The sequence below is a fragment of the Molossus molossus genome, unplaced genomic scaffold, assembly GCF_014108415.1.
Source record: "Molossus molossus isolate mMolMol1 unplaced genomic scaffold, mMolMol1.p scaffold_m16_p_6, whole genome shotgun sequence".
Taxonomy (NCBI): Eukaryota; Metazoa; Chordata; class Mammalia; order Chiroptera; family Molossidae; genus Molossus; species Molossus molossus.
In genome coordinates, this window is record NW_023425399.1 from 23,293,437 (window position 1) to 23,318,139 (window position 24,703).

Sequence of the window (24,703 nt, forward strand, 5' to 3'; positions counted from 1 at the left end):
AACAATAGAAGAATCACTATGAAATAGCTTGCACCTTGAAAACACCAAGGATGGCAGGGACTTCGTGCAGTAGTCTGTAAGAATTCACTGAACATTCTGTGCAGTCTTTAACCAGTTCCAAGGTCAAAGAAACATCAGAAAATATGTGTGTGTGTGTCAGAGGACATTATTCAGGGATTAGTCCCCTGGAGTGATCTGGGATAGATTTCCGCTTCAAGAACAACCCTTGGAAAGTCCTCAAAAAGATAGCAAACTGGTCTCCAAAATACTTCACTGAAGTTCAAATGAAAATCCAGGGGCAGGAGAGTTTGCTAGAGGTGCCCTCTCGCAGTGTTTGAGTGACTACTTATAGAAAATATAAGCATGAAAGTAGGGCTGGTGTAGTGAAAACAAATTTTCCAGAAAACATTCTGAAGGTATTCAAGCTGAAAAGAGCCCTTGTAATCTTTCTAGTTCAATCTCCTCGGCTGGCAGATGTGCAAACTTGTTAGAAGTCACCTAGCATGTCAGTGACAGAAGTGCGATGATACTCCCCGCTCCTGTTCTTCCCCTAAGACACCTCATGCCCCAGCTAGAGTTAAGACAAAGGTGTTCTTTCAAATCTGACTTCTGACCTGAAAGCTTAGAGACAACAATCTGCTGTGTCTGAAGATGGAATGTTCCAAGACTTTAAAACAGCATAACAAGAACCCTGGCCAGTTTGGCCCAGTGGTTGGAGCATTGGCCTGTGGACCAGAGAGTCCTGGGTTTGGTTCCCGCTAGGGGCACATACCAAAAAAATTAATAATAAAAAAATAAAATAAAATAAAACAACATAACTAGAGTCATCTCCAGAAAGGCTTTGCTCAGTGCCAATAAATGTTTTCGCTGGGTATGAGTACCAGTTAACACTGATATCACATCAGCCGAAAGGAGCTAGGAGCTTCCCATTTTGCAAATGGGTATGCCAGAATAATGTCAATAACTGTGCTTTTGGGAGGGACTTGTATTTCCTTTTAATATTTTAATTACAAAGATTGACTGAGTAGTTTGAAACAGTCATTTAAAATTGAGACAGACATACATAAGAGGAAAGTAAATAAAGACAAATCGGTCCTATAAATAGAGTCTCGAAAAATCCTTTGCAAAACAAGCATTTTCAATAGAGAGAAAGAAAACTCAAGACAATGGAGCAGCAGTATGCTACTGTTAAAATTAATATTTACAGAGTATGTGGTAATAGGGGAAACATATTTGAGTCACTATTATACTAAGTAAAAAAAGCAGAATACAAAATACATATACAGAAAAACCCTACCATACCATGTAGAAAAACAGACAAAAGTTTTACACAAGAAAAAAAGAGATTATATAAAAGAAACACCAGCGTTCAAGAAGGGTGATGGGACCACAGATTTTTTTCTCTCTCTTTTCTCCTATTACCAGGTATATTCCAAATTTTATACAACAACAAACCCCAACTTAAAAATTGAAAATAACAATGTTGTGAGATTTTTGCATACAGCAAATTCAGTCACGTCTGGAGTGGCAGTGGGCTTTCTGTGGCAGACTGTGCAGGAGTCCCCGAGGGCAAGTCTGTTAGGCCAGAGGCCCCTGCCTCTCCGCACCACCACACAAGCCTGAACAATGCTGCCCAAACTGCTTTTCCTGTTACAGTTTATGACCACTGACTACTTAGCATCTTGACCAACTGCAGACTCCATCTCCCACCTTTGCTCCAGAAAGACCTGAGAAAATACCTCCAGTGCCAACACAAGCTGGGCAACCACTTGGCTACAGTTCTTAGCACATTTGCACACCTGCTCGCGAGGTTCTGGGATACCAATCCGGTAACTACATGGGTCTCAGCAGATCAGGCAGCCTGGGTTTTTATTTCCTTTCTAATAAAAGTTTAAGGAAAAGGGAGAGGGCGATTGACACCTTCAGGTGTGACTCAGTCTAGTGAAATAGTTCCTCAATAAAAGCTAGTATTTCCCTAAGCCTTTTACCCCTGCTGCTCCAACTGTGGTTTCTGCGAGTGAAATGCCTGCATTTGTCAAGCCCTTTCAGGAAGCTGACACCTTCAGCACATAAAAGCCATGCTTTGGCCTGAGCCCAGCCTCTTATTCTCTTGCAAATGAGAACAGCAAATATCATCAGACATTTTCAAAGTCAGTAACCCTCACTATAGTACTAGGAAAGAGCGGGTATGCAAGAAGACAACAGCAACAAGGGAAAAGTATGTTTTTGTCCCCAGCTTCTTTTTTGTAGCAACCACACTGGCTTCAGCTGGATAACAAATTGTCCTGGAATTCTTGGCGACAGAGCAAACATGTCAGCTCCCTGGTTACGCCTTCGTCACTGCTCAAAGCACCACACACTTTAACCTCCCTGCTCTTTCCATAGGCCTGGGTTTGTCCTGTATCCAGGAAACTTTATACGTTGTCTAAACTGAGCATCCCAGCAGGCTGCAGGGCAGATGGCAGCTCAGGATTCCAAATGTTGACCAATTCCTACCTGGATCCACACCACCACGCTGTAACTCAGCCTGCCTGTGCAGAAATAGGAGCCCAGCCGCGTGGCTAACGGCTTTTTTAACTGCTACTCTCAGCAATGAGGAACTTCCCCAGCAGACAAGAATCAGAGGGGAATGAAAAGCAATGTCAAGATGTACCTAAAGGATATTCAGGTTTGACCAGATATGCGAGCCAATAGGCTCCCAAGGCTCAGCTAAGCCAGGGGCTAAAAGACCAGGTGTTGCTGACCTGCCCTCAAGTCATTGGGATCTCAGGTCACTTGCCCAGGACATCATGTAGAGGAACTAGACCCCACTCCAGATCTGTTTCCATGTCACTAGCCCAGGACATCATGTAGAGGAACTACCCCACTCCAGATCTGTTTCCATGTCACTAGATTCTCATTAGGAGGCTTCTTCCTTCAGCCAGGGAGCAAGCCAGGACGTGCCCAGGGTGGCAGCTGAACCACATCATTCAATGCAGAACATATGATGAGCGGGAAGTCGGGTGTAGAGTATGACACTATTTGTGTAAAAATAAGAGAGAGGCCCTGGTTGGTTTGGCTCAGCAGTTAGAGCGAAGGCCCGCAGACCAAAGAGTCGCAGGTTCAATTCCGGTCAGGGACACGTACCTCGGTTGCAGTTCGTCCCTGGCCTGGCCAGAGTCGTGTGGGAGGCAAGCAGTCAGTGTGTCTCTCTCCCTCTCCTTCCGTCCCTCTCTCTCTAAAGATAAACAGAAAAATATCCTCAGGTGAGGATTAAAAAATAAATACATAAATGAGAGAGGAGGTAGGAATCTGTATCTGCAGAAGCCATCTCTGCAAGGGGACACCTGGCAGCGCCATCTCTGGGGAGGGAGCCGCTGGAGCAAAAAGTGGAAGACTTTATCTTGGTAGCTTTTGAATTTTGAACCATGTGAATGTGTAACCTTTCAAAGAAAAAAAATAAAATGCAGAATTCTATAATATTGTTATAAAAAGAAAAATATTCTAGAAATCTCTGTGTACATAAAAAGCCTTCTGGAAGACTACACGGCTGTTAACTATGGGTTACCCCCAGGGAATGGGAATAGGGGAAGTCAGGAGAAGTTTGTGTTTTATTCCATATAATCAGTTGTTTTGTTTCCAAAAGTATTGTTTTGTAACTTTTACTTTAAAAAGAAAAAAGAAGCATCTTTAAGAACTGCAACCTCACCCTGGCCAGGTAGTGGATTAGAGCATTATCCTGACGCCAATGTTGTGAGTTTGACCCCTGGTCGGAGCACATACAAGAATCAACCAATGAATGCATAAGTAAGTGGAACAACAATGTTTCTCTGTCTCCTTTCCTCTCTCTAAAGTCAATTTAAAAAACAAACAAAAACAACCCTGCCACCTCGCCTCCAACAAGAATCTCCCTCAGCACTTGCTCCTTCAGTCTCACATTGTTCAGTCACATCTCATATTGTTACAATTGCTGGTGTACCAGTCTCATCTCTGCAGCCTGTCTACCACTCAAGCTCCACTTTCCAGGACAAACTATAGAAAAGAACCAGTAAGAATGAAAACAACAGTCAAGATGGTAACAAAGCAATTAAACAAGAACAAAACAATCAGCCAAAGTTGAGTGAACAATAAGCCTGGCAGCTATGGATCAGTAGACTGAGCATGGTCCCATGGACTGAGAGGTCCCAGTTCGATTCCTGGTCAGGGCACATACCCGGGTTGTGGGCTCAATCCCCAGTAGGGGGTGTGCAGGAGGGAGCTGATCGATGTTTCTCTCACATCGATGGTTCTCTCTCTAAAAAAAATCAATAAAAATATACTAAAACTAAAAAAGAGAATAATCTTCTTCTAAGTGTAAATTAGCATAGGACTATTAGCAATGGGAAACCATGACCAAGTCAAAACAATGCAGAAAACAGAGTTCTTCCCAGAAATTGTGGGAATCCCAACAATGCATGTGTGCTAGGAACTTTGCAAAATTGCCAAGCAGTGTGACAGCCAGATTTCTCGGAAATCAGTAAATTTCTATCTGAGAGCATGTTCTTTGTTAGGAAAAATTGCACTGGGTGTTGAGAGGCTCCTTCTGGCCATGGCCTGAAGGATCAAGAACCTGAGTTTCTCTGTAAAAGTGGAGAAATTGAGATTTAGGGGAAATGGGAGTCGTACTACAAAAATGAAGGTCAGGTGAGGTAGTCCAGAGAGAGGACTCAATATTAGACAGACTGTGCTGAGGAGAAGAGAGAGCCACTGGAAAACAGAAATTCTCGGAAGCAAGAGGCAATGGACACCTGCGTCTCCGTTTCAAGCTATCTGCTCGGAAGTAATGTAATCCCTCTTTGTTGCCTCTAAAAGACCATCACACATTACCACTCTGACATGGGTGTTTCTGGAGGTGGTAATCCAGAATGAAGCAAATGGGATGAAAGGATCCCACAGGTCCATAATCCTCAATAATGCTCTATCCAAAACCCTCAACTTGAGGGCCAGATTTATTCTGAAACCAAAACCAAAAAATGGACACCAAAAAAAAGTTACACCAGATGAAAATATATGAATGATAGTAAACTATTAGAAGGGGAAAGGCTGGTATTGGTAGGAAGAAAAACTACACAGGACAGAAAGGGGATCAAGAGACGAATATAAATAAAAACCAAAGCGAGATGACCAGAAAAAGAAAATGAAGCCCCCCAGAGAATCCACGAGAGATGTGAGGACTGGGGTAGAAGTGAATTTCTCAGATTACAAGGGATGGAGAACTCTGTCTCTGTTTGGGGCTAATACCTGGGTGCCCTCCTTAACTCCCCTTCCTCTTACTCTCCACATCCAATCTGTTAACAAGTCTTGTCAGTTACAGCTTCAAAATCCATTCCAAATCCAACCATTTCTCACCACCTCCACTACTACCATGCAAGCCCAAACCACTATCAGCTCTCACCTGGACAACGGCAAGAAACTCCTCGACCTCCGTCTATTTCACTTGCTGCAGCTCCCCGCCCCAGTCTATTCTCCACATAGCAACAGCCAGGGAAATATGTATCACTTGACAGAACAGGACAGTTACTTGTCTGTCTCCCCTCGTAAAATCTCCATGAAGACAAGGTCCTCAGTTTTTGTTCACTGCTATATTCCCAGAGACTAGCACAATGCCAAGTTATATGCAGTTGGCACCAAATTATTTGTTAAATGAACAACATAAGTAGTTCTTGAACTGTATACCATATACATCTAGGAAGTAAATAAAGGAACCATATTTTGCCTCAGTTTGTGGGGCTGCAGGAGGCCCAGGGATCTGCAAATCATATCTTGCTGAATCTACAATGGCTCGTACAGAATGCTCATTGAATGAATAAACAAAAGGAATATAAAATAGGTTTGTTGTTTTTTATGGTGCCCAGGACTGGCCTGAGCATAATATGACTGGATAGAGCAGAGTTCATAAATAATGTCAAGTCTAAAAGAAAAGATACTATTTAACATGGATCTCGCAAATTCTGTGCCAGCTATGAGAAATAGCTTACTAAAATAATTTTAGATGTGTCTCTCCTAGTTTGTAAAAACAAGTACAAGTAACTCAGTGGTGTAATCGCTGTACTCTGTATCTACACAAGAAGCATCTGGGAGGCACTGGAAAATAAGTGATCATCCTTATCTGAGCAGGTCAGATGGTCGAGGAAGGGTTTATAAAGAAGATTTTGCTTGAGCTGAGTCTTATAAGGAAGAGTTTACCAGGTGAGAAAAAGCACATTTAGGGAAGAAGACACAGTTATGCAAAAGCATAACATACAGCATTGCCTTCCAGAGTGGTTCCTGGGAGGAAGTCAACAAATATGGAAGGATATTCTGACATATGACAGAAGAGTCATAAAGCACTTTCATTAGGGACATAGCCTGTGCTTTTATTAAAAAAAATTTTTTTTCTTTATTTTGAGAGAGAGAGGAAAGGAGAGGGAGAGAGACAAAAACTTCAATGAGAGAGAACATCAACTGGCCGCCTCCTGCATGCCCCCCACTGGGGATCGGGCCCACAACCTGGGCATGTGTCCTGACTGGGAATTGAACCGGTGACCTCTTGGTGCATGGGTTTAGGCTCAACCACTGAGCCACACCAGCCGGGCCAGAGCCTGTGTGTGTGTTGTTTTTTTAAATCCTTACCTGAGGACATTTTTCCATTTTTTTTCAGACAGAGCAGGAGAGAGAGGGAGAGAGAGAGAGAGAAACATCAACATGAAAGGGACACATCGAGTGGCTGTCACCCACACAACCCAACCAGGGCCGGGGACAAACTGCAACCTAGGTACATGCCCTTAGCGGGAACTGAACCCGGGTCTCTCTGGACTGCAGGCTGACGCTCTAACGGCTGAGCCAAACCAGCCAGGGCGAGCCTGTGCTTTTAAAAGTTCCTAGACCTTCCTCTTAAAGTACCCATTTCCCCAACAAGATGTGACCTCGGAAGGGCTTGACAAATTTTAAAACATCAAATAACAAAAACAGGGAGGGGAAGACAAACACATTTATTCCAGTCCAGGGTGCTAGCGGACTTAGAACGTGTGTGCACAGCACTCCCGTTGTCAGCACCCACAAGGGAAGAATGTGCCCGAAGAGCAGCAGCCCTGCCCAAAGCTCAGCGGTGGCTGCCGTGCGGCTCCCCGCAGTCCACGCAGTCTTCTTCCTCGCTGTGCAGTTGATGCGGCTTTCCCCCACTTGGCAAAGGACTTCTTAATTCTAACTCCATTTTGTGCAGAGAAGAGGAAAGAATCTGAATACTGATTGTTCCTCATTGAAGCCATGACTTAAATCCTATCTCAGTATTTAACTATCTTTATTCTCTGATTTAAAATAGAAAAAAAAAAAGGCAAAGGGGGAGGAAAGGGGTAACAGAAATTACTTAGTGCTGATATAGACTTCAAAGTTAAAACCCATTTTAAACGTCAACTGATGGTTCAAAGGAAATAACTACATGGAGTCTGAACGAGATATGTATGAGTTGAGTCTCATTATTAGCCTCAATAATGCAGGATAACAATTCTCAACAAAATTAAAGTCCACACTTATTAGGTATGCTCTGACAGGCCCAGGTAGGTATAAGTCTGAAGAAATGGGTTCTCTCCATGCCCCCGTGACAGAGAAAGAAGGCTCCTGGTTTGATGGAAAAAGCAGCTCGTTCCCAGGTGGTGTCTGAAGCTCAAACTTGAGTTTAACAGTGGAATCGTGTGGAGAACTTGGGAGATACAGGCACAGTCAGAGGCTGGTCACTTGACTTTACCTCCACCCCCTGGTACTTGCGTATTGGGTTTGCCTTGTGCACCTGCAAAGTAAGGAAAATAAAGTTATCACTGATAAGGATGCTGGAAAACTATGCTTATAGCTATTATTTTTCTTGAGAAAACATGTGTCCAGTTTTGCAGATCCCAGTCGCTAATTCAAAGAGAGTGGAAAAAAGGGCAACACAGTGTAATGGAAAAGCACATGAACTTTGGAGCCCAAGTAGGTTTCTATTCAGGTCTTTCTGGATCCCTCAGCTTACAGAAAAGAATGTCAAACCTGCCCTGGCTGGTTTGGTTCAGTGGTTAGAGTGTCAGCCTGAGGACCAAAGGATAGCAGGTTTGATTCCAGTCAAGGGGCACATGCCAGATCGGTGTCATGCAGGAGGCAACCGATTGTTTTTCCCTCCCTCCCTTTCACTCTCTCTAAAAGATCAATGGACAAATATCTTCGAGTGACAAGTAACAACAAAAGAATGTCAACCCTAGATCCAGCTTGAGTGTTTATTACTGTACTGTACTCAATTGCAGCAGAGAAGAGACAGATGTTAAGAATTGGTTAAAGTACAGTCTTAAGCTTACTGAGTTTTTTTTTTTTTATCCTCACCCGAGGACATTTTTCCATTTTTTGTACAGATAGAGTGGGAGGGAGAGAGAGGAAGAGAGAGAGAGAGAGAAACATCGACGTGAAAGGGACACATCGAGTGGCTGCCACCCGCACGACCAACCAGGGCCGGGGACAAACTGCAACCGAAGGATGTGCCCTTAGCGGGAACCGAACCCGGGTCTCTCCGGACCGCAGGCCAATGCTCTAACCGCTGAGCCAAACCGGCCAGGGCAGCTTACTGAGTCTTAATATTCACCAAAGGCACAGACAAAAACAACAACTAGGAAGGGTGCTGGCAGAATGCCTGGTCCCATCCATTCTCTGGGCAGCCTAAATCAAGCCAGGTATAGAGAGCTAACTAGTGCTGACAGAACTGTGCTAGCAGCCTATGCTGAGACTCGCTGTAAGAAACAGTTCCCTGCTGGAGACAAACGCAAGAAACAGGTACGAAGTGTTGAAGAAAAATCAAAGAACCTGAGGGTGGAAAAAAGGTTCGTTTTGTGAGGATTTTATTGTTTGTTTGTCTTTCATTCAATCAGAAAATAGTAGTTTGAATTTTGCCAAGAAGCTAGTCCTTTTAACAAGTTTGTCCCTAGAGCCTTCCCACAGCCAGTCACCTCTGCCAGCCACCATACGAGCTGCTGGCTTAGCACTTTGACAAAACCTCAACAACTTGTGTATTTCTGTATTTATTCTTTTGTTAATCATACGAAGTTCCATCTAAAATTGTCTTCTTCCTCACTGATACAGTTAATGTGGCTTGCTGCCCTCCTAGTGAAAGGGCTCTTAATGTGAATTCAGCTTTCTTTTTGGATAACTGATATTTAAATCATTATGCTAGTGTTAGCACAGAGGGTCATGTGAACCGATATGCACTGTAACTCCAAGGAATCTGAGTCAAGTATTAAGAGAAAAATGAAAATACAGTTACTGCCCAATTCTCATGTCCTTCCCTAGTCACGCATTCATGTCTAATTGTAAAATACATTGTTTTTCTTAAGCCTTAAGGAAATAATAAAAAATCAGTTAAATAATGCATCACTGTGTGCAGTTATGCCATATGATTTCCTCCGTATGGAGACCCTTGGAAGAAATTCTGTCTGAATTCAATACTAAGGATAAATGCATTTTTTAAAAACAACTAGCTTGTTTTCATCTCACTAACACTGTGAGTTTTTTAACTCACAGGTTGGTGCCTAGGACTCAAACTTAGCAGACACATGAATTACAATGTACACATCTTAAGCCTCATTCACATCTCCACTTTGTCACCACCCTCGATTTCTGTGATTTCCTGCTTTCCCTCGTCTTTGACGTGTCCTTATAGCCACCTTACACCTAAGATCCTTTCTGAGGCAAGACAAAGTACAGATAAAACAAAACAGAGACAACCTTGGGTTAGTCAGCGTTCCTGCTGCCCACTTACCAGTTCTTTCCGTAGCCTGGCCAGCTCCTTCTTCTGCTCCTCTTCCTCCTGCTGCCTGGCCTCCTCCAACTGCTGGACTCTCTGGGCTTCCACCTCAGCCATTTTCTTCTCCATCTCTTGTCGCTCCTTGGCTCTCTTCTCAGTGGCCAACTGAAAAGGTTCCTGAACTAGAGAACCAGAAAGGCCCTCTGAGTACAGAAACAGAGAGAATATTGGTACACAAGCAGGACTTGCCTAAACCCGGCCTCCACAGAGCCAGCATGAGGCACACACATGCATGGCAGTAGAAAGGCCTTATTGAAACAAAGGTGGAGTCAAAATTTTATGAGTTGGAAGGGCCCCTGGTAATCAACTAATTAGGAGAAAAGCAAGACCCACATAGGTGAAGCAGCTCGCTCAAAACCACACCATGATTTTGAGACAGATAGATATAGAGGAAGAATCCCAATTTTCTGACAACCCGCTCAGTGCTTAAGGAATCAAATGTTTTGTATCTAAGGCTTGCTTCAGGGTGAACTCCAGAAAGAAGTCCTAGCTCTTCCTCCCTCACTTACTGGTTACTCTTTAGGTGGGCAAAGCCTATAACTGCTATCAAAATGCCAGTTGCCTCTGCCCAGGCTCTTGCTCTATGAATCAGGCCCCAACACATTCTGCAACTCAACATAGCTGCTGGGTTCGACAAAGGCAAAAGACTGGGTCTAGGGGGAGAAAAACTAGATCCTCTACAGGCAAGTGCTTCTGGTTGACACAGCACTGTACGGGCAAAACTGAATTCCAGGAACTTCCCCACCCCCCTGGGAAGTCCGACAATGTTGCCCCAATCTCCCAAAGGCACATCTAAGAGCACATGTAGCTACCAGATGAGGATTTTTTCTCTTTCTTGGGAACAAAGGGCTCCTGGAAGATGACGGTGTTTGGACGAGCCTTGAAACAAGCTGCTTCCTTCTGCTGTTTCAGTTCTTCCTCCAGCTATTAGAAAGAAAGTCTATCAGACAACTTGCCATATTTACCACCTCCGTGACCCGAGTTCTAATGTTTCTAACTGTTTCGTCAACAAAGACAGCAGATGATTTAATCTAAACCCGTTAAAACCCCCTTTACAGTGAATAGATCAGACTGACAATATCTAAACCCACCAAGAACTAGAAAGTATCATTAAGATACAGTTGACCCTTGATTAGGGGCAGCAACACTCCACACAGTTGTAAATCCTCATATAACTTTTTTTTTTCTTTATTGATTTTAGAAAGAGAGAAAGGGAGAGGGAGAGATACAGACATCGATGAGAGAGAACATCGACTGGCTGCCTCCTACATGCCTCCACTGGGGATTGGGCCCACATCCTGGGCATGTGCCCTGACTGGGAATTGAACCGGTGACCTCTTGGTGCTTGGGTCGACGCTCAACCACTGAACCATGCTGGCCAAGCTTAAACCTTATATTTTAAAGATATACACTGAAATATTTTTGGATGAAATGAGATGACATCTAGGGTTTGCTTCAAAGTAATCCAGTGTAGGTAGAAGTATCCAGTATAGAGATAAGTAGATAGACATACAGATGAAATAAGATTTTCTATGTTTTGATCACTATAGAACCAGGTTACAGGTCCATAAAAGTTCATTACACTATTCTACTTTTGTATATGTCTGAAAAACTTAAAAAGTTTTTTTATTATGAAAAAATACCCCCCATAAACACCCCATATCACAGTCCTTGAAAGATTCACTAGTACTTTCAAAGCAACAGTCCCAAGTTTTCCTAGAAAACACCACCAGCAAGAGGCCTACTCTCATTCATGTTAGCAATCACATTTCTTGGTCTTCAAGAGGAATGATTTCCTACAAAAATCAGCCCAGAGCTCCTTTTGGACAGAGTCTAAGATAAGTGACCATGCAAAAATACCAACAAACTTAATGGATTCAGGAAACTTTTTTTCCAGATAGGGCAGAATTAGATTCGAATTAAAGCAGCCAACCATCAATTAATTGTTTTCAACTACCTGTCATTTATAAAGAGCAAATAGCACAATATTGATAAAACAGCATACCATATTGTTTCACCATTCTATTTCTTTTCTTTTTTTATTTTAAGAGACAGGAAGAGAGAGAGGGAAGGAGAAAGAGAAACATCAATGTGAGAGAAACATGGATCAGTTGCCCTCCTACACACACCCTAACTGGGGCTTGAACCTGCAACCTGGGTATGTGCCTTGATCAGGAATTGAACCTACCACCTTTTGAGGTACAGGGGCTCACCATTCTATTTCTTATCAAAGCACCAACAGAAACAAGTGAACTTTTTTTTTAATGTTTTTATTTATATTTGAGAGAGAGAGAAACATCAGTCAGCTGTCTCCCGCATGTCCCCCACTGGTGATTGAGCCCGAAACCTGGGCATGTGCCCTGACTGGGAATCAAACTGGGACCTCTCAGTCCATGGGACTACACTCAATCCATTGAGCCACACCAGTTGGGTTGAGTGAACATTTAATAAACAAGTCTAATACAAAGAAACTCCTGATACAAAAAAGCCGATCAGTTCTCACATTCCCTGGATGAACACTTAGAGCTGAGATCAGCAACCTTCAGCCAGCTTACAACCTCTTTCTGCTAAGAATAGTTGTTACAGTTTTAAAGAGTTGAGCCCTGGCTGGTTTGGCTCAGCAGTTAGAGCGTCGGCCTATGGACCAAAGAGTTGCAGGTTTGATTCCAGTCAAGGGAATGTACCTCAGTTGTGGTTCATCCCCGACCCTGGTTGAGGTTGTGCCGGAGGCCAACCAGTTGATGTGTCCCTCTCATGTTGATGTTCCTCTCTCCCTCCCTCCCACCCTATCTGAAGATAAATAGAAAAATATCCTCAGATGAGGATTAAAAAAAAAAATAGAGAGTTGACACACACACGCACTATCTATATATCTATATATAGATATATATATAAAAACAGAGATCATATGTAGCCTACAAAACCTAAAATACATATTTACTGTTTTTTTTTTTTTTTTTTTAAAGAAAATGTTTGCTGACCCCAAATTTAGGGCGGAAACTCTGAAAACAATCCAGTGTGTCAGTTTCCCGATGAATTTCAATGTACCGGGGTGGGTCTAACCATTCTAACAAATCAACAAGCAAGCCATTAATATCTTAGCTGCTTTCCCAATTCCTCACCTGGTGCTTCCAAGTCTGTGCCTTTATAGCACCTCTTCTGTCAGTCTCCAAGCAAAAAGGCTCAATCTGGGTTGCATTCTTCACCTTCTTCTCTGGCAGGTTAACAGTGTCAAAATCAGGCAAAAGAAGTGCCTTGAATTTGGGCACCTGATAGAAAAGAAAACATAAGATTTAAGATATGGCCTTTCTAGCCAGAAAGCAATAGCTGCACCAGAATATTTGGATGAATCTAAATCTAAAAAATAGGAAAGGCCAGTTTTCAAAGCAGTATGGTGTAGCAGAAAGAGTAATGGGCTTAAAAGGAAACCTGTTTTCCTCCCAATATTGCCAGCAATGGCAATGTAATCGCGGGCAAGTCACTTAACCTCCTTGTGTCAGAAAGGTTATTAAAATTACTTGCCCTATTTATACGTCATAAGGTTCTTATGAGGGGACCAACAGAAGTCAGTGATTTTATAAAAGTGCAACATGAAAGATTATCTTTGGGGGAATCAAGGAATAGTGTTATGCTACTTATAGAAATGGAGATACCTACCTCCCTTTTCTGTAGTTCTTTTATTTTCTTCTCCTTCTGTAACTGGCGTTCTTTGTCTCGAGAATCAAAAGAGAAAGGGCATATTTCCACAGTTTTTGCCTCTGGGATAGTGGGCTTAAAAGGCACCCCAAAATGTGGCACAGGTTGAGCTCTTATCACTACCGGTTCCTCTTCCTAGGAGAAAAACTGCAGTTTAGAAACAAGACTGCTCACTCTCATCTCCTCAGAGGACAGGCCTCTAATAAGTTGCAAAGAATTACCACTACAAGCCAGATGATTCACAACAACTCCTTTGCTCTTGTAGTTGCAAAACACATGATCAAATGTTTATGCCCACTGTTAAAGACAACTCCAGACAAGAGTGACTGTCTTTGAATTCCATTAAGTTTTAAGAAAGAGTAATGCTTGGATTGATTATGCAGAAGTAAGAAGAAACTCCCCAGAAAATCACCTCATCGTTGGTGGGTATTCTGATTCTGTTCTTTAATGCAAAGGCTGGTGATTTGGGAAGAGTGATTGGAAGTACTTTCTTTTCAGGAACACCCTGGAAGGAATAAACAAAATTAGACATCCCAGAACAATATCCACTAGATAAATCACCCCTTTTTTTTTTGGCTTACACAAAAAATTTATTTTCTCACAGTGCTGTAGGCTTGCCCACATTTTAACTTGGTTGGCTTTTCATTATTGAGTTGTAATAGGTTTTTATATTCTGGATATGTTTTTCGTCAAATATACTTTCAGCAAAGGTTTTCTCTCACTCTGTGGGTTGTCTTTTACTTTCTTGATGGTGTACTGTGAGTACAAAAGTTTTTAATTTTGAAGTCCAATTTGTTTTGTTTTTTTTTCTTTTGTCATGTCTGCTTTTCTGACATATCTTTAAGAAACTAGTGACAAATTCAAGTCATAAGATTTACTCCTGTGTTTTCTCCTAGCAGTTTTATAGTTTTTGATTCCTACATGTAGGTTTACGATTTATTTCTAATTAATTTATTTGTTGCTGTTAAGGCATAGTCTGACTTATTCTTCTGCAGTTATTCCAGCACCATTTATTGAAAAACTCTTCTTTCCCTATTGAATTGTCTTGGCACCTTTGTCAAAAAAAACAAACAAAAACAACTGACCGCCCAGCTGGTGTGGCTCAGTGGTTGAGCAACAACCCATGTACCAAGAGGTCGCCAGTTCGATTCCCAGGCAGGGCACATGCCCCGGTTGTGGGCCCGATGCCCAGGCTGTGGGCCCAATCCCCAGTGGGCAGGCAGGAAACAGCTAATTGATGTTCTCTCTCATCAATGTTTCTCTCTCTCTCCTTCTCCCTTCCTCTCTCTCTAAAAAATCAATAAAGAACAACAAAAACAAAAAAACGGACCATAAATGTGAGGGTTTCTTTGTGGACACTCAATTCTATTCCACTGATCCAGATGCATATACTTATGCCAATGTCTTCATTATTGTAGTTTTGTTATAGGTTTAGAAATCAGGAAATGTGTATCTTCCAGCTTTGGTTTTCCTCTTTCAAAGTGTTTGGCTATTCTGGGTTACATTTCCATATGAATTACAGAAAGAGCTTGCCAATTTCTCAGTTTATAAGACAGTCTTTGTGCCGCTCCCTCCAAGCCCCACCGAAGAGCCCCTCAGGTGCTCACACTCCCGCTTCAGTAAGCCATTAAGGAGGATTCAGCATGGCAAACAAAGTAGCAGACCTTGCACGCCTCGGCCCTTTAGGCAGAGGTAAGGTGGATTATCACAATAGAAGAGTAGCAAATAACAAAGACATAGTTTAAGTTGTACATTCAGTATAAATAAAATCCATCAAAATCTTTTTTTGGTATTTATGAAAAATACCAAAACAGAAAATAAACTAATGCCAATATTTTGTTGTTTCTCTTCCTTTCTATACTCCAATCCCTTAAAAACGAAATAAAAAAGATGTCCCTTCCATAAACACTTTGAATTCTCATAGAATTTATTCTCTGGCAATTAACACTAACTACAAAATCTTATCTCTTGGGCTGCTGTTTTGAATGAAGTGTATGACCAGATCAATTTAAAAAATCCTCTCTCACATGCTTCTGTTACCCCATCAGCTCTCTATTCTGCTTCCTCTCTAACTCTTCACTGCCATACCACAGGCCACATCATCAATTGCCTATACTATTCACCAGCCTCTTGATCGTTTTTTCAGCTTCTCATCTCATTCCTCCAATCCATCCTCTGTACATACAGTCAGAATTCTTTTTCTAAAGCATTATTTGATAACATTACTTTCTGACTTAAAATTCTCTAATGGCTCCTACTTACAAAATTCTATAATGCTACCTACAACAATATAACAAATGCCTTGGCATGAAGTACATGTGCTTCATAATCTGGTATCCTGCCTGATTCTCCAGCCTTACCTCTCACCCCTCCTTACGCATGACCCTCCAAACACAATGAACTACTGGCAGCTGCCAAAATGTAACACTGGTCCTCAACTTAGTACCTTTCCTTGTGCATGCTCTCTCTCAGCTGCTTAAAAGTACTTAACCCTTGTTTTCAAGCCTCCACTGAAGCATTTCTTCTTTATAAAGCCTTTCAATAGATCTCTCCAACTCCCAGAACCTATAGAACTGATCCCTCTCTCCCTGTGTATAGTCCTACCATAGCACATATAGAACTTCAAGGTGCTTGGGTATATAGATGTTCGTCTGCTTGTGTTGGCCTATGAGTGCTTCGAGGGTGGGGACTGGTATTCTATCAATCCCTAGCACCTAACACTGACTTTGGCAAGTATAAGGCCAAACATTCAGTAAATGTTTGTTGAATGAATATAACAACAGAATTTATACCTTGGATTCTAAGACTCTTGGATTCTAATTTACATCTTGGGAGACTTCTTAATTCCAATAATGCTGCAACTGCTCAAAATTCGTTTGGAATGTCTTTCTTAAGAGTGACTTTCAAAGTCAATTTTTTGGCCACACAAGGCAGTCACTCAATCTTTACTTTTAATTAAACAAAACTGTTTCCAGACCTATATCTTGGACTGTTCTGAAGTTTTAGTTCCAAATAACTTTAGACCAGCTTCTAAAAGCAAATTAATCTTTGAAATATGAAGATTTACCATCACTAAAGAGATCCAAAAGACTGTGCCACAGGATCTAAGACAAGTGGCTTTTCCAAAATGCGCTGCATAATATCAATCACTGGGAAAAAATGTATATGCTCCCAAGGTGACCACTACAAAGGGAATGCAGAACCTGCTGTGAAAGTTCTTACATGTTTCCTAAATAAAGCCATGATCTCTAGCATAGTGAAACCCAATATAGCAGAATTTGTAATCTGAGTGACAAAAGTCCATGAAATGGGGTTTTCAAATAATGTTTACCATAAAACAACAAAATCAAACATTCTAGACAAGTGGACACCAGCCTCTTACTCGAACACACCCAGGATGTGTGGGAATAAGAATACTGAACAGGGAGCCAGAGGTCTGTTCTCACCCAGCTCTGATGCCAGTTGCTACAACCTTAGGCACATTAGATAGACTTCAGGTCTTGGGTTTTATTTGTTTTTCTCCATTAAACAAAGTACTGGAATTAAATACCTGAGGACTCATTTCATTCTAAAATAATGCCTCTTTTCCTATTTTTCCCCCTCTCTAAATTCATCCAGCAAAGAGACACACATTTTAAAAGAAAAGCAATGGAGGTCCTGGCTGGGTAGCTCAGTTGGTTAGAGCATCACCCTGATACACCAAGGTTGCAGGTCATAAAATAATGCAATCAATGAATGAACAACAAATCAGTGTGTGTGTGTGTGTGTGTGTGTGTGTATGTCCCTTCCTCTCTCTCTCTCTCTCTCTAAAATCAATTATAAAATTCTTTTAAATAGGAAAGCAATGGAAACCTCTATAAAGTAAGCCATGAAAGAGATATTTACCCGTGGGATCAATCCTCTTAATTCGTTGGGAGAGAGGGAAAGGTGATTTATGAAAAGCAACTTTGCTGCAACCATCCACCCACACCCCATCTCTACTGCAATCAAAGCCAACTGGGGGCTCAATCAAAAATAAAGAGAAGGCAACTGGGTTTTTAGAAATGAAAGAGGCTTCTTGTATGCTATTTTAAGTTTTTTGGTTTTTTTAAGTTATAAGCTCCCTGAAGGCAGGAATGTTGTCAGTTGAATTCCACTGTATTCTCCAAGGCAACTATAGGAAATAATCGTTTGTTTTTTAATCCTCACCCAAGAATTTTTTTTTTTATCCTCACCCGAGGACATTTTTCCACTTTCTGTGCAGATAGAGTGGGAGGGAGAGAGAGAGAGGAAGAGAGAGAGAGAAACATCAACGTGAAAGGGACACATTGAGTGGTTGCCACCTGCACGACCCAACCAGGGCTGGGGACAAACTGCAACTGAGGTACGCACCCTTAGCAGGAACTGAACCGGGTCTCTCTGGACCGCAGGCCAACGCTCCAACCACTAAGCCAAACCAGCCAGGGCTCACCTGAGAATATTTTTACATTTATCTTCAGAGTGGGAGGGGGGGGAGAGAGAGAGAGAGAGAGAGAGAGAGAGAGATCGATTGGTAGCCACTTGCACAACCCCAACCAAGGCATGTGCCCTTGGCTGAAATGGAACCCAGGACTACCTGGTCCGCAGGCCGACGCTCTAACTGCTGAGCCAAACCAGCCAGGGCAGAAATAATAATTGAATGAACAGAAGGTTCATTAATTTGTTTATGTCAATCTGCTCTGCCAGACAGACTGAAAGCTTTGAGGACCAGGGCTGTTTCATATTCCATCTCTGTCTTCCAAGTGTCCAACACGGGCTAGAAGCACGGGCTGGAGTATGTCAGCTTGTACTGCCATTCACTCAGTTATTCAATACTGGAGTGCCTATGCTGTGATGCTAGGTTCTGGAGATAGAGAAGGGAACAACGCAGATATTCATGTCCCTGCTCTCAGGGAACTCACATTCTAGTGGAGAAAGGAGAATGAAAAAGTAACAAAACAATTCTTTCATGATTTTCACAAGTGCTCCGAAGTAACTTGGTAGAATATGAAACTAAAGTATAATGTGGGTAAGCACGTCTCCCTAAGGCAGGATATGCCCCCCATGTGCCCAGGGATAAGTTCTCAGGCCTATCCAGAGCAGTTAGGAAATTACTGGGAAGCAATGTTATCTCCGGGGGTATGGGGGGGAGGGGGGAGCATGCTGGTCTCCCCAAGTCATCCCTAAAATATCACTGCTAAAATTACTCACTGGCCTCACTGATACCATATCCACCTCCACAGTGCCCCAGCTCCCCCACTAGATGTCGGCACCAAGTTCACATTTCACACCCTGGAGCTCAAGGCTTTCATCACTCCACCTCTCTCCCAAGAGCCCTTATTTCATCTCTGCCTCGTGGCCCACTGCTGCCCAAGCAGGTTGTCTCCTTGCCACCTATCAGCCACAGGCGGGAGAGCATTAGAAACACAGTAAGGACACAGAGACAGCAAGCCTAAGCACCCAGACAACATGAATGGGGAACAACAGGGGAAGGCAGACAAGCTGCATCTGAGCTCTGGGAGGCAGTCTGTGCTACTATAAAAGTTCAAGACTAGAAGTTAAGAGACCTAATCTCAGTTCTGCCATCACCTTTCAAAAATGGGCAAGCCACATTCCTCTTCTCACAGCCTCCCTTTCTAAAAAATAAAGAGGGTAAAAGAGAACACATCAAATGTCTCCTATGCTTTGCTTCTCTAGAAACCATGAGTTGAAGTGAAATCACTAGAAATTTGGGAGAGTTGCAAACAGCTAGTGTCAAACTCAAAAACTGTGTTTGCCAAAGTAAACAATGGTAACAGCAGTGTGGGGTAGGATCATAGTGATTAAGAAGATGACAGTTCAAATCCTGGTTCTGCATATTAGACACCTCTTAGTGACTCTTTCCTCATCTGAAAGAGAGGCATGAAAATAGAACCTACCTCCTAAGAGTTGTTATGGGAAATAAATAAGATAATGCACACAAAACACTTAGTACAAAGTAAGCATGCAATAAAACAGTTGTTACTATTAACAATATGACTGCTTTAGTGTGTCAGACACTAAATTCTTCACTGGGGTCTCTCTAATCTATGTTGCACTAACAAATAAAAAACTCCAAGGGTGAGGCCCAGGAATCTGTTTACGTAATAAGATCCCCAGAGGATTCTGAGAACCAGCTGGATTTGGCAAACACTTGCCTGCAGCATAGCACTTCAATTCAGTCTCATACTTACTTAACCTAGTGCTTTGCTGATTTGTTTATCCAAAATTCTTAACAAGACATAACCTGGTACAACACTACTCTAAGATCTCAACTAACTCCGAATGAATTCTAGTCACCCTCCCTCACTTAATACTTCCTCTGAGTATTTCCAAAGTATAACAAACTGCCAAACCAATTTCCGAAATCAATGTTTCTAAAAGTGGAGTTAGGTGGGATATAGAATTTATGTTTTAAATAATCACATATTTTCTTAAGAACTTTCTATTTTATTCAAGAATGTTCCCAGAATACAGACCCTGGAACCATACTATCTAGATTCATATCCTAATTCTGGCACTGGCTAATTAGTTATCTGGGGCAAGTTACTTAACCTCTATATTTCCTAACCATAAAACAGACTGATAATACTACCTACCTATAGTGTTTACCACACTGAGTTATTATGAGAATTAAGTTATTATATAAAAAGCTTAGAATAAAATGTAGCACATAATAAGCTTTATATAAGTAGTAGCTATTGTTATTCATGGCAAAATTACTAATTTTTCATTTACAAAATTATTTCAATGTTTCTTTTAAAATCACTTTAAAAATGAGTTGATTTTAAGAATATATAAAGTCAATATTGGTATCTGAGACACAAAGATATAGCAAAAATTGAAAGGGTGGTATTTTAATTAAATTAAAACATAAAAAGTTGTAGCAGGGGGAAAGCCAGGGGCTTGGGAGAAGATGTTACTAAAAGCAAGGTGCCAAATGAATGTTACAGAAGCCTTGATGGAGTCATTTTCTTCTCGCTTTTCTCATGTGTAAAATGAAAACACTGAGCAAGTCCTTCTGGCTCGAGGATTCAGAAGTCTGCATATAAAATCTGCATTTCCCTCGTTGTACTCAGAACACTGCTCAGTGGGTAACAGCCAAGGCAGCACAACTCTTACAGCCCAGTTGCTTAGACGAGAAGAGTTTTCTTTAAAGTTGGTGTAATAGAGTTTGACCTTATAGTACATGTGCACCATAGCAAAAAAGGGGAAAAAAAACCACACATCATGAATAGAAAAGAAATGTCATATGCAGAAAGCTCTCAACCGAAAGGTATGGCATGTGAAGAGGGGAAGAACCATTTCTAAGCATTATCATGTTTTTAATTTTTACTTTATTTATTTTTTGATATTTTGTTCAGAGGGGGAGAGAGAGAGAGAGAGAAACATCAACGTGAAAGGGACACATCGAGTGGCTGCCACCTGCATGACCCAACCAGGGCCGGGGACAAAGTGCAACCAAGGTGCGTGCCCTTAGCGGGAACCGAACCCGGGTCTCTCTGGACCGCAGGCCGACACTCCAATCATTGAGCAAACCAGCCAGGGCACATTTATGATGTTTTTTAAAGCCTGGAAAAGATAACTTCAAATTGCTTCAGAATTAGATTAAGAAAATAGAATAAAAGTTAAGTATTCGGTCAAAGGTAATAAATACACTGGTGCACAGTTTCACCTGAAACCAAGGTGACTCTGAAGGACAAGCAAAAAAGAGGACAGAGCAGCGTTTTTAGTACCTGAACGTAAGTCGATCCAAACCAAGAAAAGAGGGTGTTTCCTTATCTGCATAGAAATTCATCTAAAAAACCATCTTTGCACGTATGCAAGTGCTGGACTCCATTACTTATTCTTGGACTGTGGTATCTCATCCCCATCATCAAAATAAATTAACCCACTTCTCAAATCTCATTTCCAGTTGCTCCTCCTGATATATAGACTTCTTTTTTCCAGCTTAACTAACCCATTCAGTTTCCAGTGGCTGTCCCATGTTTACTACCTTCAGGCTTTTTTGTCACTCCCACTGCCTGGAATGCCTTGTGAGTCCATTTCATTTGCATTTCTTCAAGTCCAAACTCTACCATATAATGGAGAGGCAAAATAATAACATTTTATAAGATCATGGACTCTGGAGCCAGAGTGCCTGGATTTTTAGCCTTGCTCCACCATTTATTAGCTGTGTTATTTCACCTCTCTGTGCCTCAACTGCCCTATCTCAGTCGATAATTAGAGTAAATCACCTGGAGGGGCCATGATCAAAATGAATGGCTTAATGTCCGAAAAGGGTTTAGAGCAGTGCCTGGCACATACTCGGCTATTATGACATTGAAACATCATGATGATGACAATGACTGCTTCCTCCTCCCATAATCATTCCCGAACCTTCCACTTGGAAGAAATCATTATCTCCTTTGAATTCCTATAGTACTTTTAACTGTCATCTCTCTCAGAACACTTCTGTCTCATTTTATATTATTTATACATGTTGTCTCCCTTATTGGACTTTGTTTCCTGAGAGCAAAATCCAACTCTGATATGTCTCTTTATCACCTACAACTCCTAATATGATACTCTGATCATAGTATATATTCAAGCATATATATAAGTGGGTGGGATATTTGGTCATGAGCAGGATAATTTTGCCAGCATGCGGGCCTCAACCATTCTTACCACAATATCTTCCAAGATCTTGGTTGGGCAAGGTCTGGAATGGAATTCAAAGTGTTCATCCTCTGCTTTCTTCTTTGACTCACGCTCCTGGATTCTTTTCTCAATTTCCAAATCAAAGCCAATAGGCTGAGTGGGTGGCTTTACAGGCGGTTTTTTGGGCAAGATGGGCCCACCTTCAAGAATTCTGGGATCAAGTTCCCGTGCTTTGAATTTATATCTGTAAGGTGAGAGTTTAAATGACAACCACAAACATTTTTAAAAATAAAATAAAAACTACATAAACAACAAAGTAGACCAAAACAGAAAAACAATAATTATTAAGTGTAGCCATAATGCAGAGAAAAATTTCTCTCCAGAGCCATTATCTCTACCTCTAGAACAAAGAATAAATAAGACAGTCCTAACATTCCCACCACTTTAAAGACTGGGGTTTCTCTTCACAGAGGAAGCTCGCCTTCTCAAAAGAAGTACAAAAAGAAATGGAAGGAGGATACGAGAGACAAACTCCAGTGCTAACCATATTAAGTTCCAGTTTTCTCCCTTGAACAATCCCTTGGTCAGGCATGCAAAGGTAGGATCTACCTAAATTAACCTCAGAGAACACTCCCTAATTGGAATCATAAGTAAATTCTTCCACCCTGACCTCTGCAGTAGCTTTCCACCAGCTTACACTCCAGAATATCCCCATATTCCCACTTTTAAGCCTTTAATTACAGAGAAAGGGGCACAGCCTGCAGAGCTGGTAACTCAAATGCGGTAAATTCTCACGGCATGAAAAATAGCAAATGTCCCCATATAGAACTGAAAAGAGAGTAGGCAGGTTGTTAGAACTCTTCCTCAAATACTGCCAGTGCTACTTACTGTTGCAGTTTCTCGAGCTCCTCGGCCTCCTGATCTGCTGCACTTTTGCAGGTCACAGGCCTTGTGCGCTGTTTGGTTTGCAACACAGGAGTCTGCGGGTCTCTGGAAATCTTGGCCACAGCAGATTTGGAGGGTAACAGAGCTGTAAACAGGGATCACAGACATTCATCTGGCTCCCCAAGACCCCATTTACCTGTAGGTGATGACTTACCTTGGCAGCCCAGAGATGCCCAACCACAGAATGTCTGGCCCTCCACAGTCAGCTCAATTCACATAAGTCAACCTGACAAATGTGCAGTCCCCCTTCTTCCCTATCACTTTTTACTAAAGGGTATGACAAAGGTAGCCTTTGGGTCAACCCTACTATTATCTTCTGAACTTAAAAACCACCTATGTCTTATGAATTCCTTATCACTGCATCGGCCTGTACTGCCCCTCTCTATTGACAATGCCAACTATTTTGCTTGTTATTGACAAGTAAGATTTTTACTTATTCCAGCTTTAAAATAAGGCCTTTCTAAAGACCAAGTAATAATTCCAAATTTTACAAACTCCCTAAAAGCATTTATATCAAATATCAAGACTACTTCTCACAGAAAGTCAAGTGGAGAAAGTAAAAAAAAACTATGTCAAAGTATCAATATTAAGACCATCACCCAACATTACCCCAATAAATTAATAAAAATTTAAAAAGAGACCATTACTACTACTCATAGAAGATACTGATTTGCTGTGTCAGGGGTAACTGTGGCAGTTTTATTCATAGTTATATAAAATGAGTCCTCTAATTTAGATCTTATCACATAAGAAGGTAGAAAAGAACTCTATTTCTTTCTCTTTTTTTAAACTTTTTTTATCCTCACCTGAGGACATTTTTTCGATATTTTGTTCAGATAGAGTGGAAGGGAGAAAGAGGAAGAGAGAGAAACATCGACGTGAAAGGGACACATGGAGTGGTTGCCACCCACACGACCCAACCAGGGCCAGGGACAAACTGCAACTGAGTATATGCCCTTAGCAGGAACTGAACCCAGGTCTCTCTGAACCGCAGGCCGACGCTCTAACCACTGAGCAAAACCGGCCAGGGCACAAATCTATTTCTTTTCTAAATAAGCCAGCCTTCAAGTATACCTATAACCATTATTTAGCTATAATTGTAAAAAAGTTTTAAATAAAAATTACAGGAAGTAATTTTTATTTCTATTTACCAGGACTAAGATTATAAGAGCAAGACATATCAGACTCTAAATGTCATATTTAATATTTAAATTTCCATTAGGATAAAAAAATATTTTACTTTCATTAACATAAAATTTGACAAACGGCTACTGGAATAACATAATCCCAAGAAATGCTACACTTAAAGGAAATTGCCTGGCTACCTGATATAGAACTAAACAATGCCAATGCAAGGGCAGAAAAAAGTGAGACCTTCAAAGGCAAAACAACAAGATTCTACTTTATCCATAATGCTAGCCTTATACTCTAGACAACTATTTTATACGACTTCTTATTTATTTCTCAAACTTCTTTACCTTCCTTTTTGTAGTAACTATTTTTATAAAAATAGAAACTATTAGATTAGAATCCTCTCATCTGTTCACCACCAAATCTACATACCCATCAGCATTTGCACTCATTCCTCTC

The 24,703-nt window shown here is 41.4% G+C and overlaps 1 protein-coding gene across 3 annotated transcripts in view; it reads right to left on the reverse strand.

Annotated features, from left to right (window-relative positions):
* Nucleotides 1-7,287: 7,287 nt before the first annotated feature.
* Nucleotides 7,288-24,703, reverse strand: part of TPX2 (TPX2 microtubule nucleation factor) — a 57,819-nt gene continuing 40,403 nt past the window's right edge. For 2 of the 3 annotated variants that reach the window (XM_036245519.1, XM_036245517.1), the window contains 8 exons: nucleotides 23,057-23,198; nucleotides 22,196-22,412; nucleotides 13,926-14,018; nucleotides 13,475-13,648; nucleotides 12,940-13,086; nucleotides 10,630-10,741; nucleotides 9,773-9,960; nucleotides 7,288-7,783 (listed from right to left, as the gene is read on the reverse strand). In XM_036245519.1, coding sequence (XP_036101412.1) covers nucleotides 7,673-7,783; nucleotides 9,773-9,960; nucleotides 10,630-10,741; nucleotides 12,940-13,086; nucleotides 13,475-13,648; nucleotides 13,926-14,018; nucleotides 22,196-22,412; nucleotides 23,057-23,198 — 1,184 coding nt within the window. In that variant the 3' untranslated portion in view covers nucleotides 7,288-7,672. The remainder of the gene's footprint in view (nucleotides 7,784-9,772; nucleotides 9,961-10,629; nucleotides 10,742-12,939; nucleotides 13,087-13,474; nucleotides 13,649-13,925; nucleotides 14,019-22,195; nucleotides 22,413-23,056; nucleotides 23,199-24,703) is intronic. The other variant, XM_036245518.1, reaches the window with a different exon arrangement.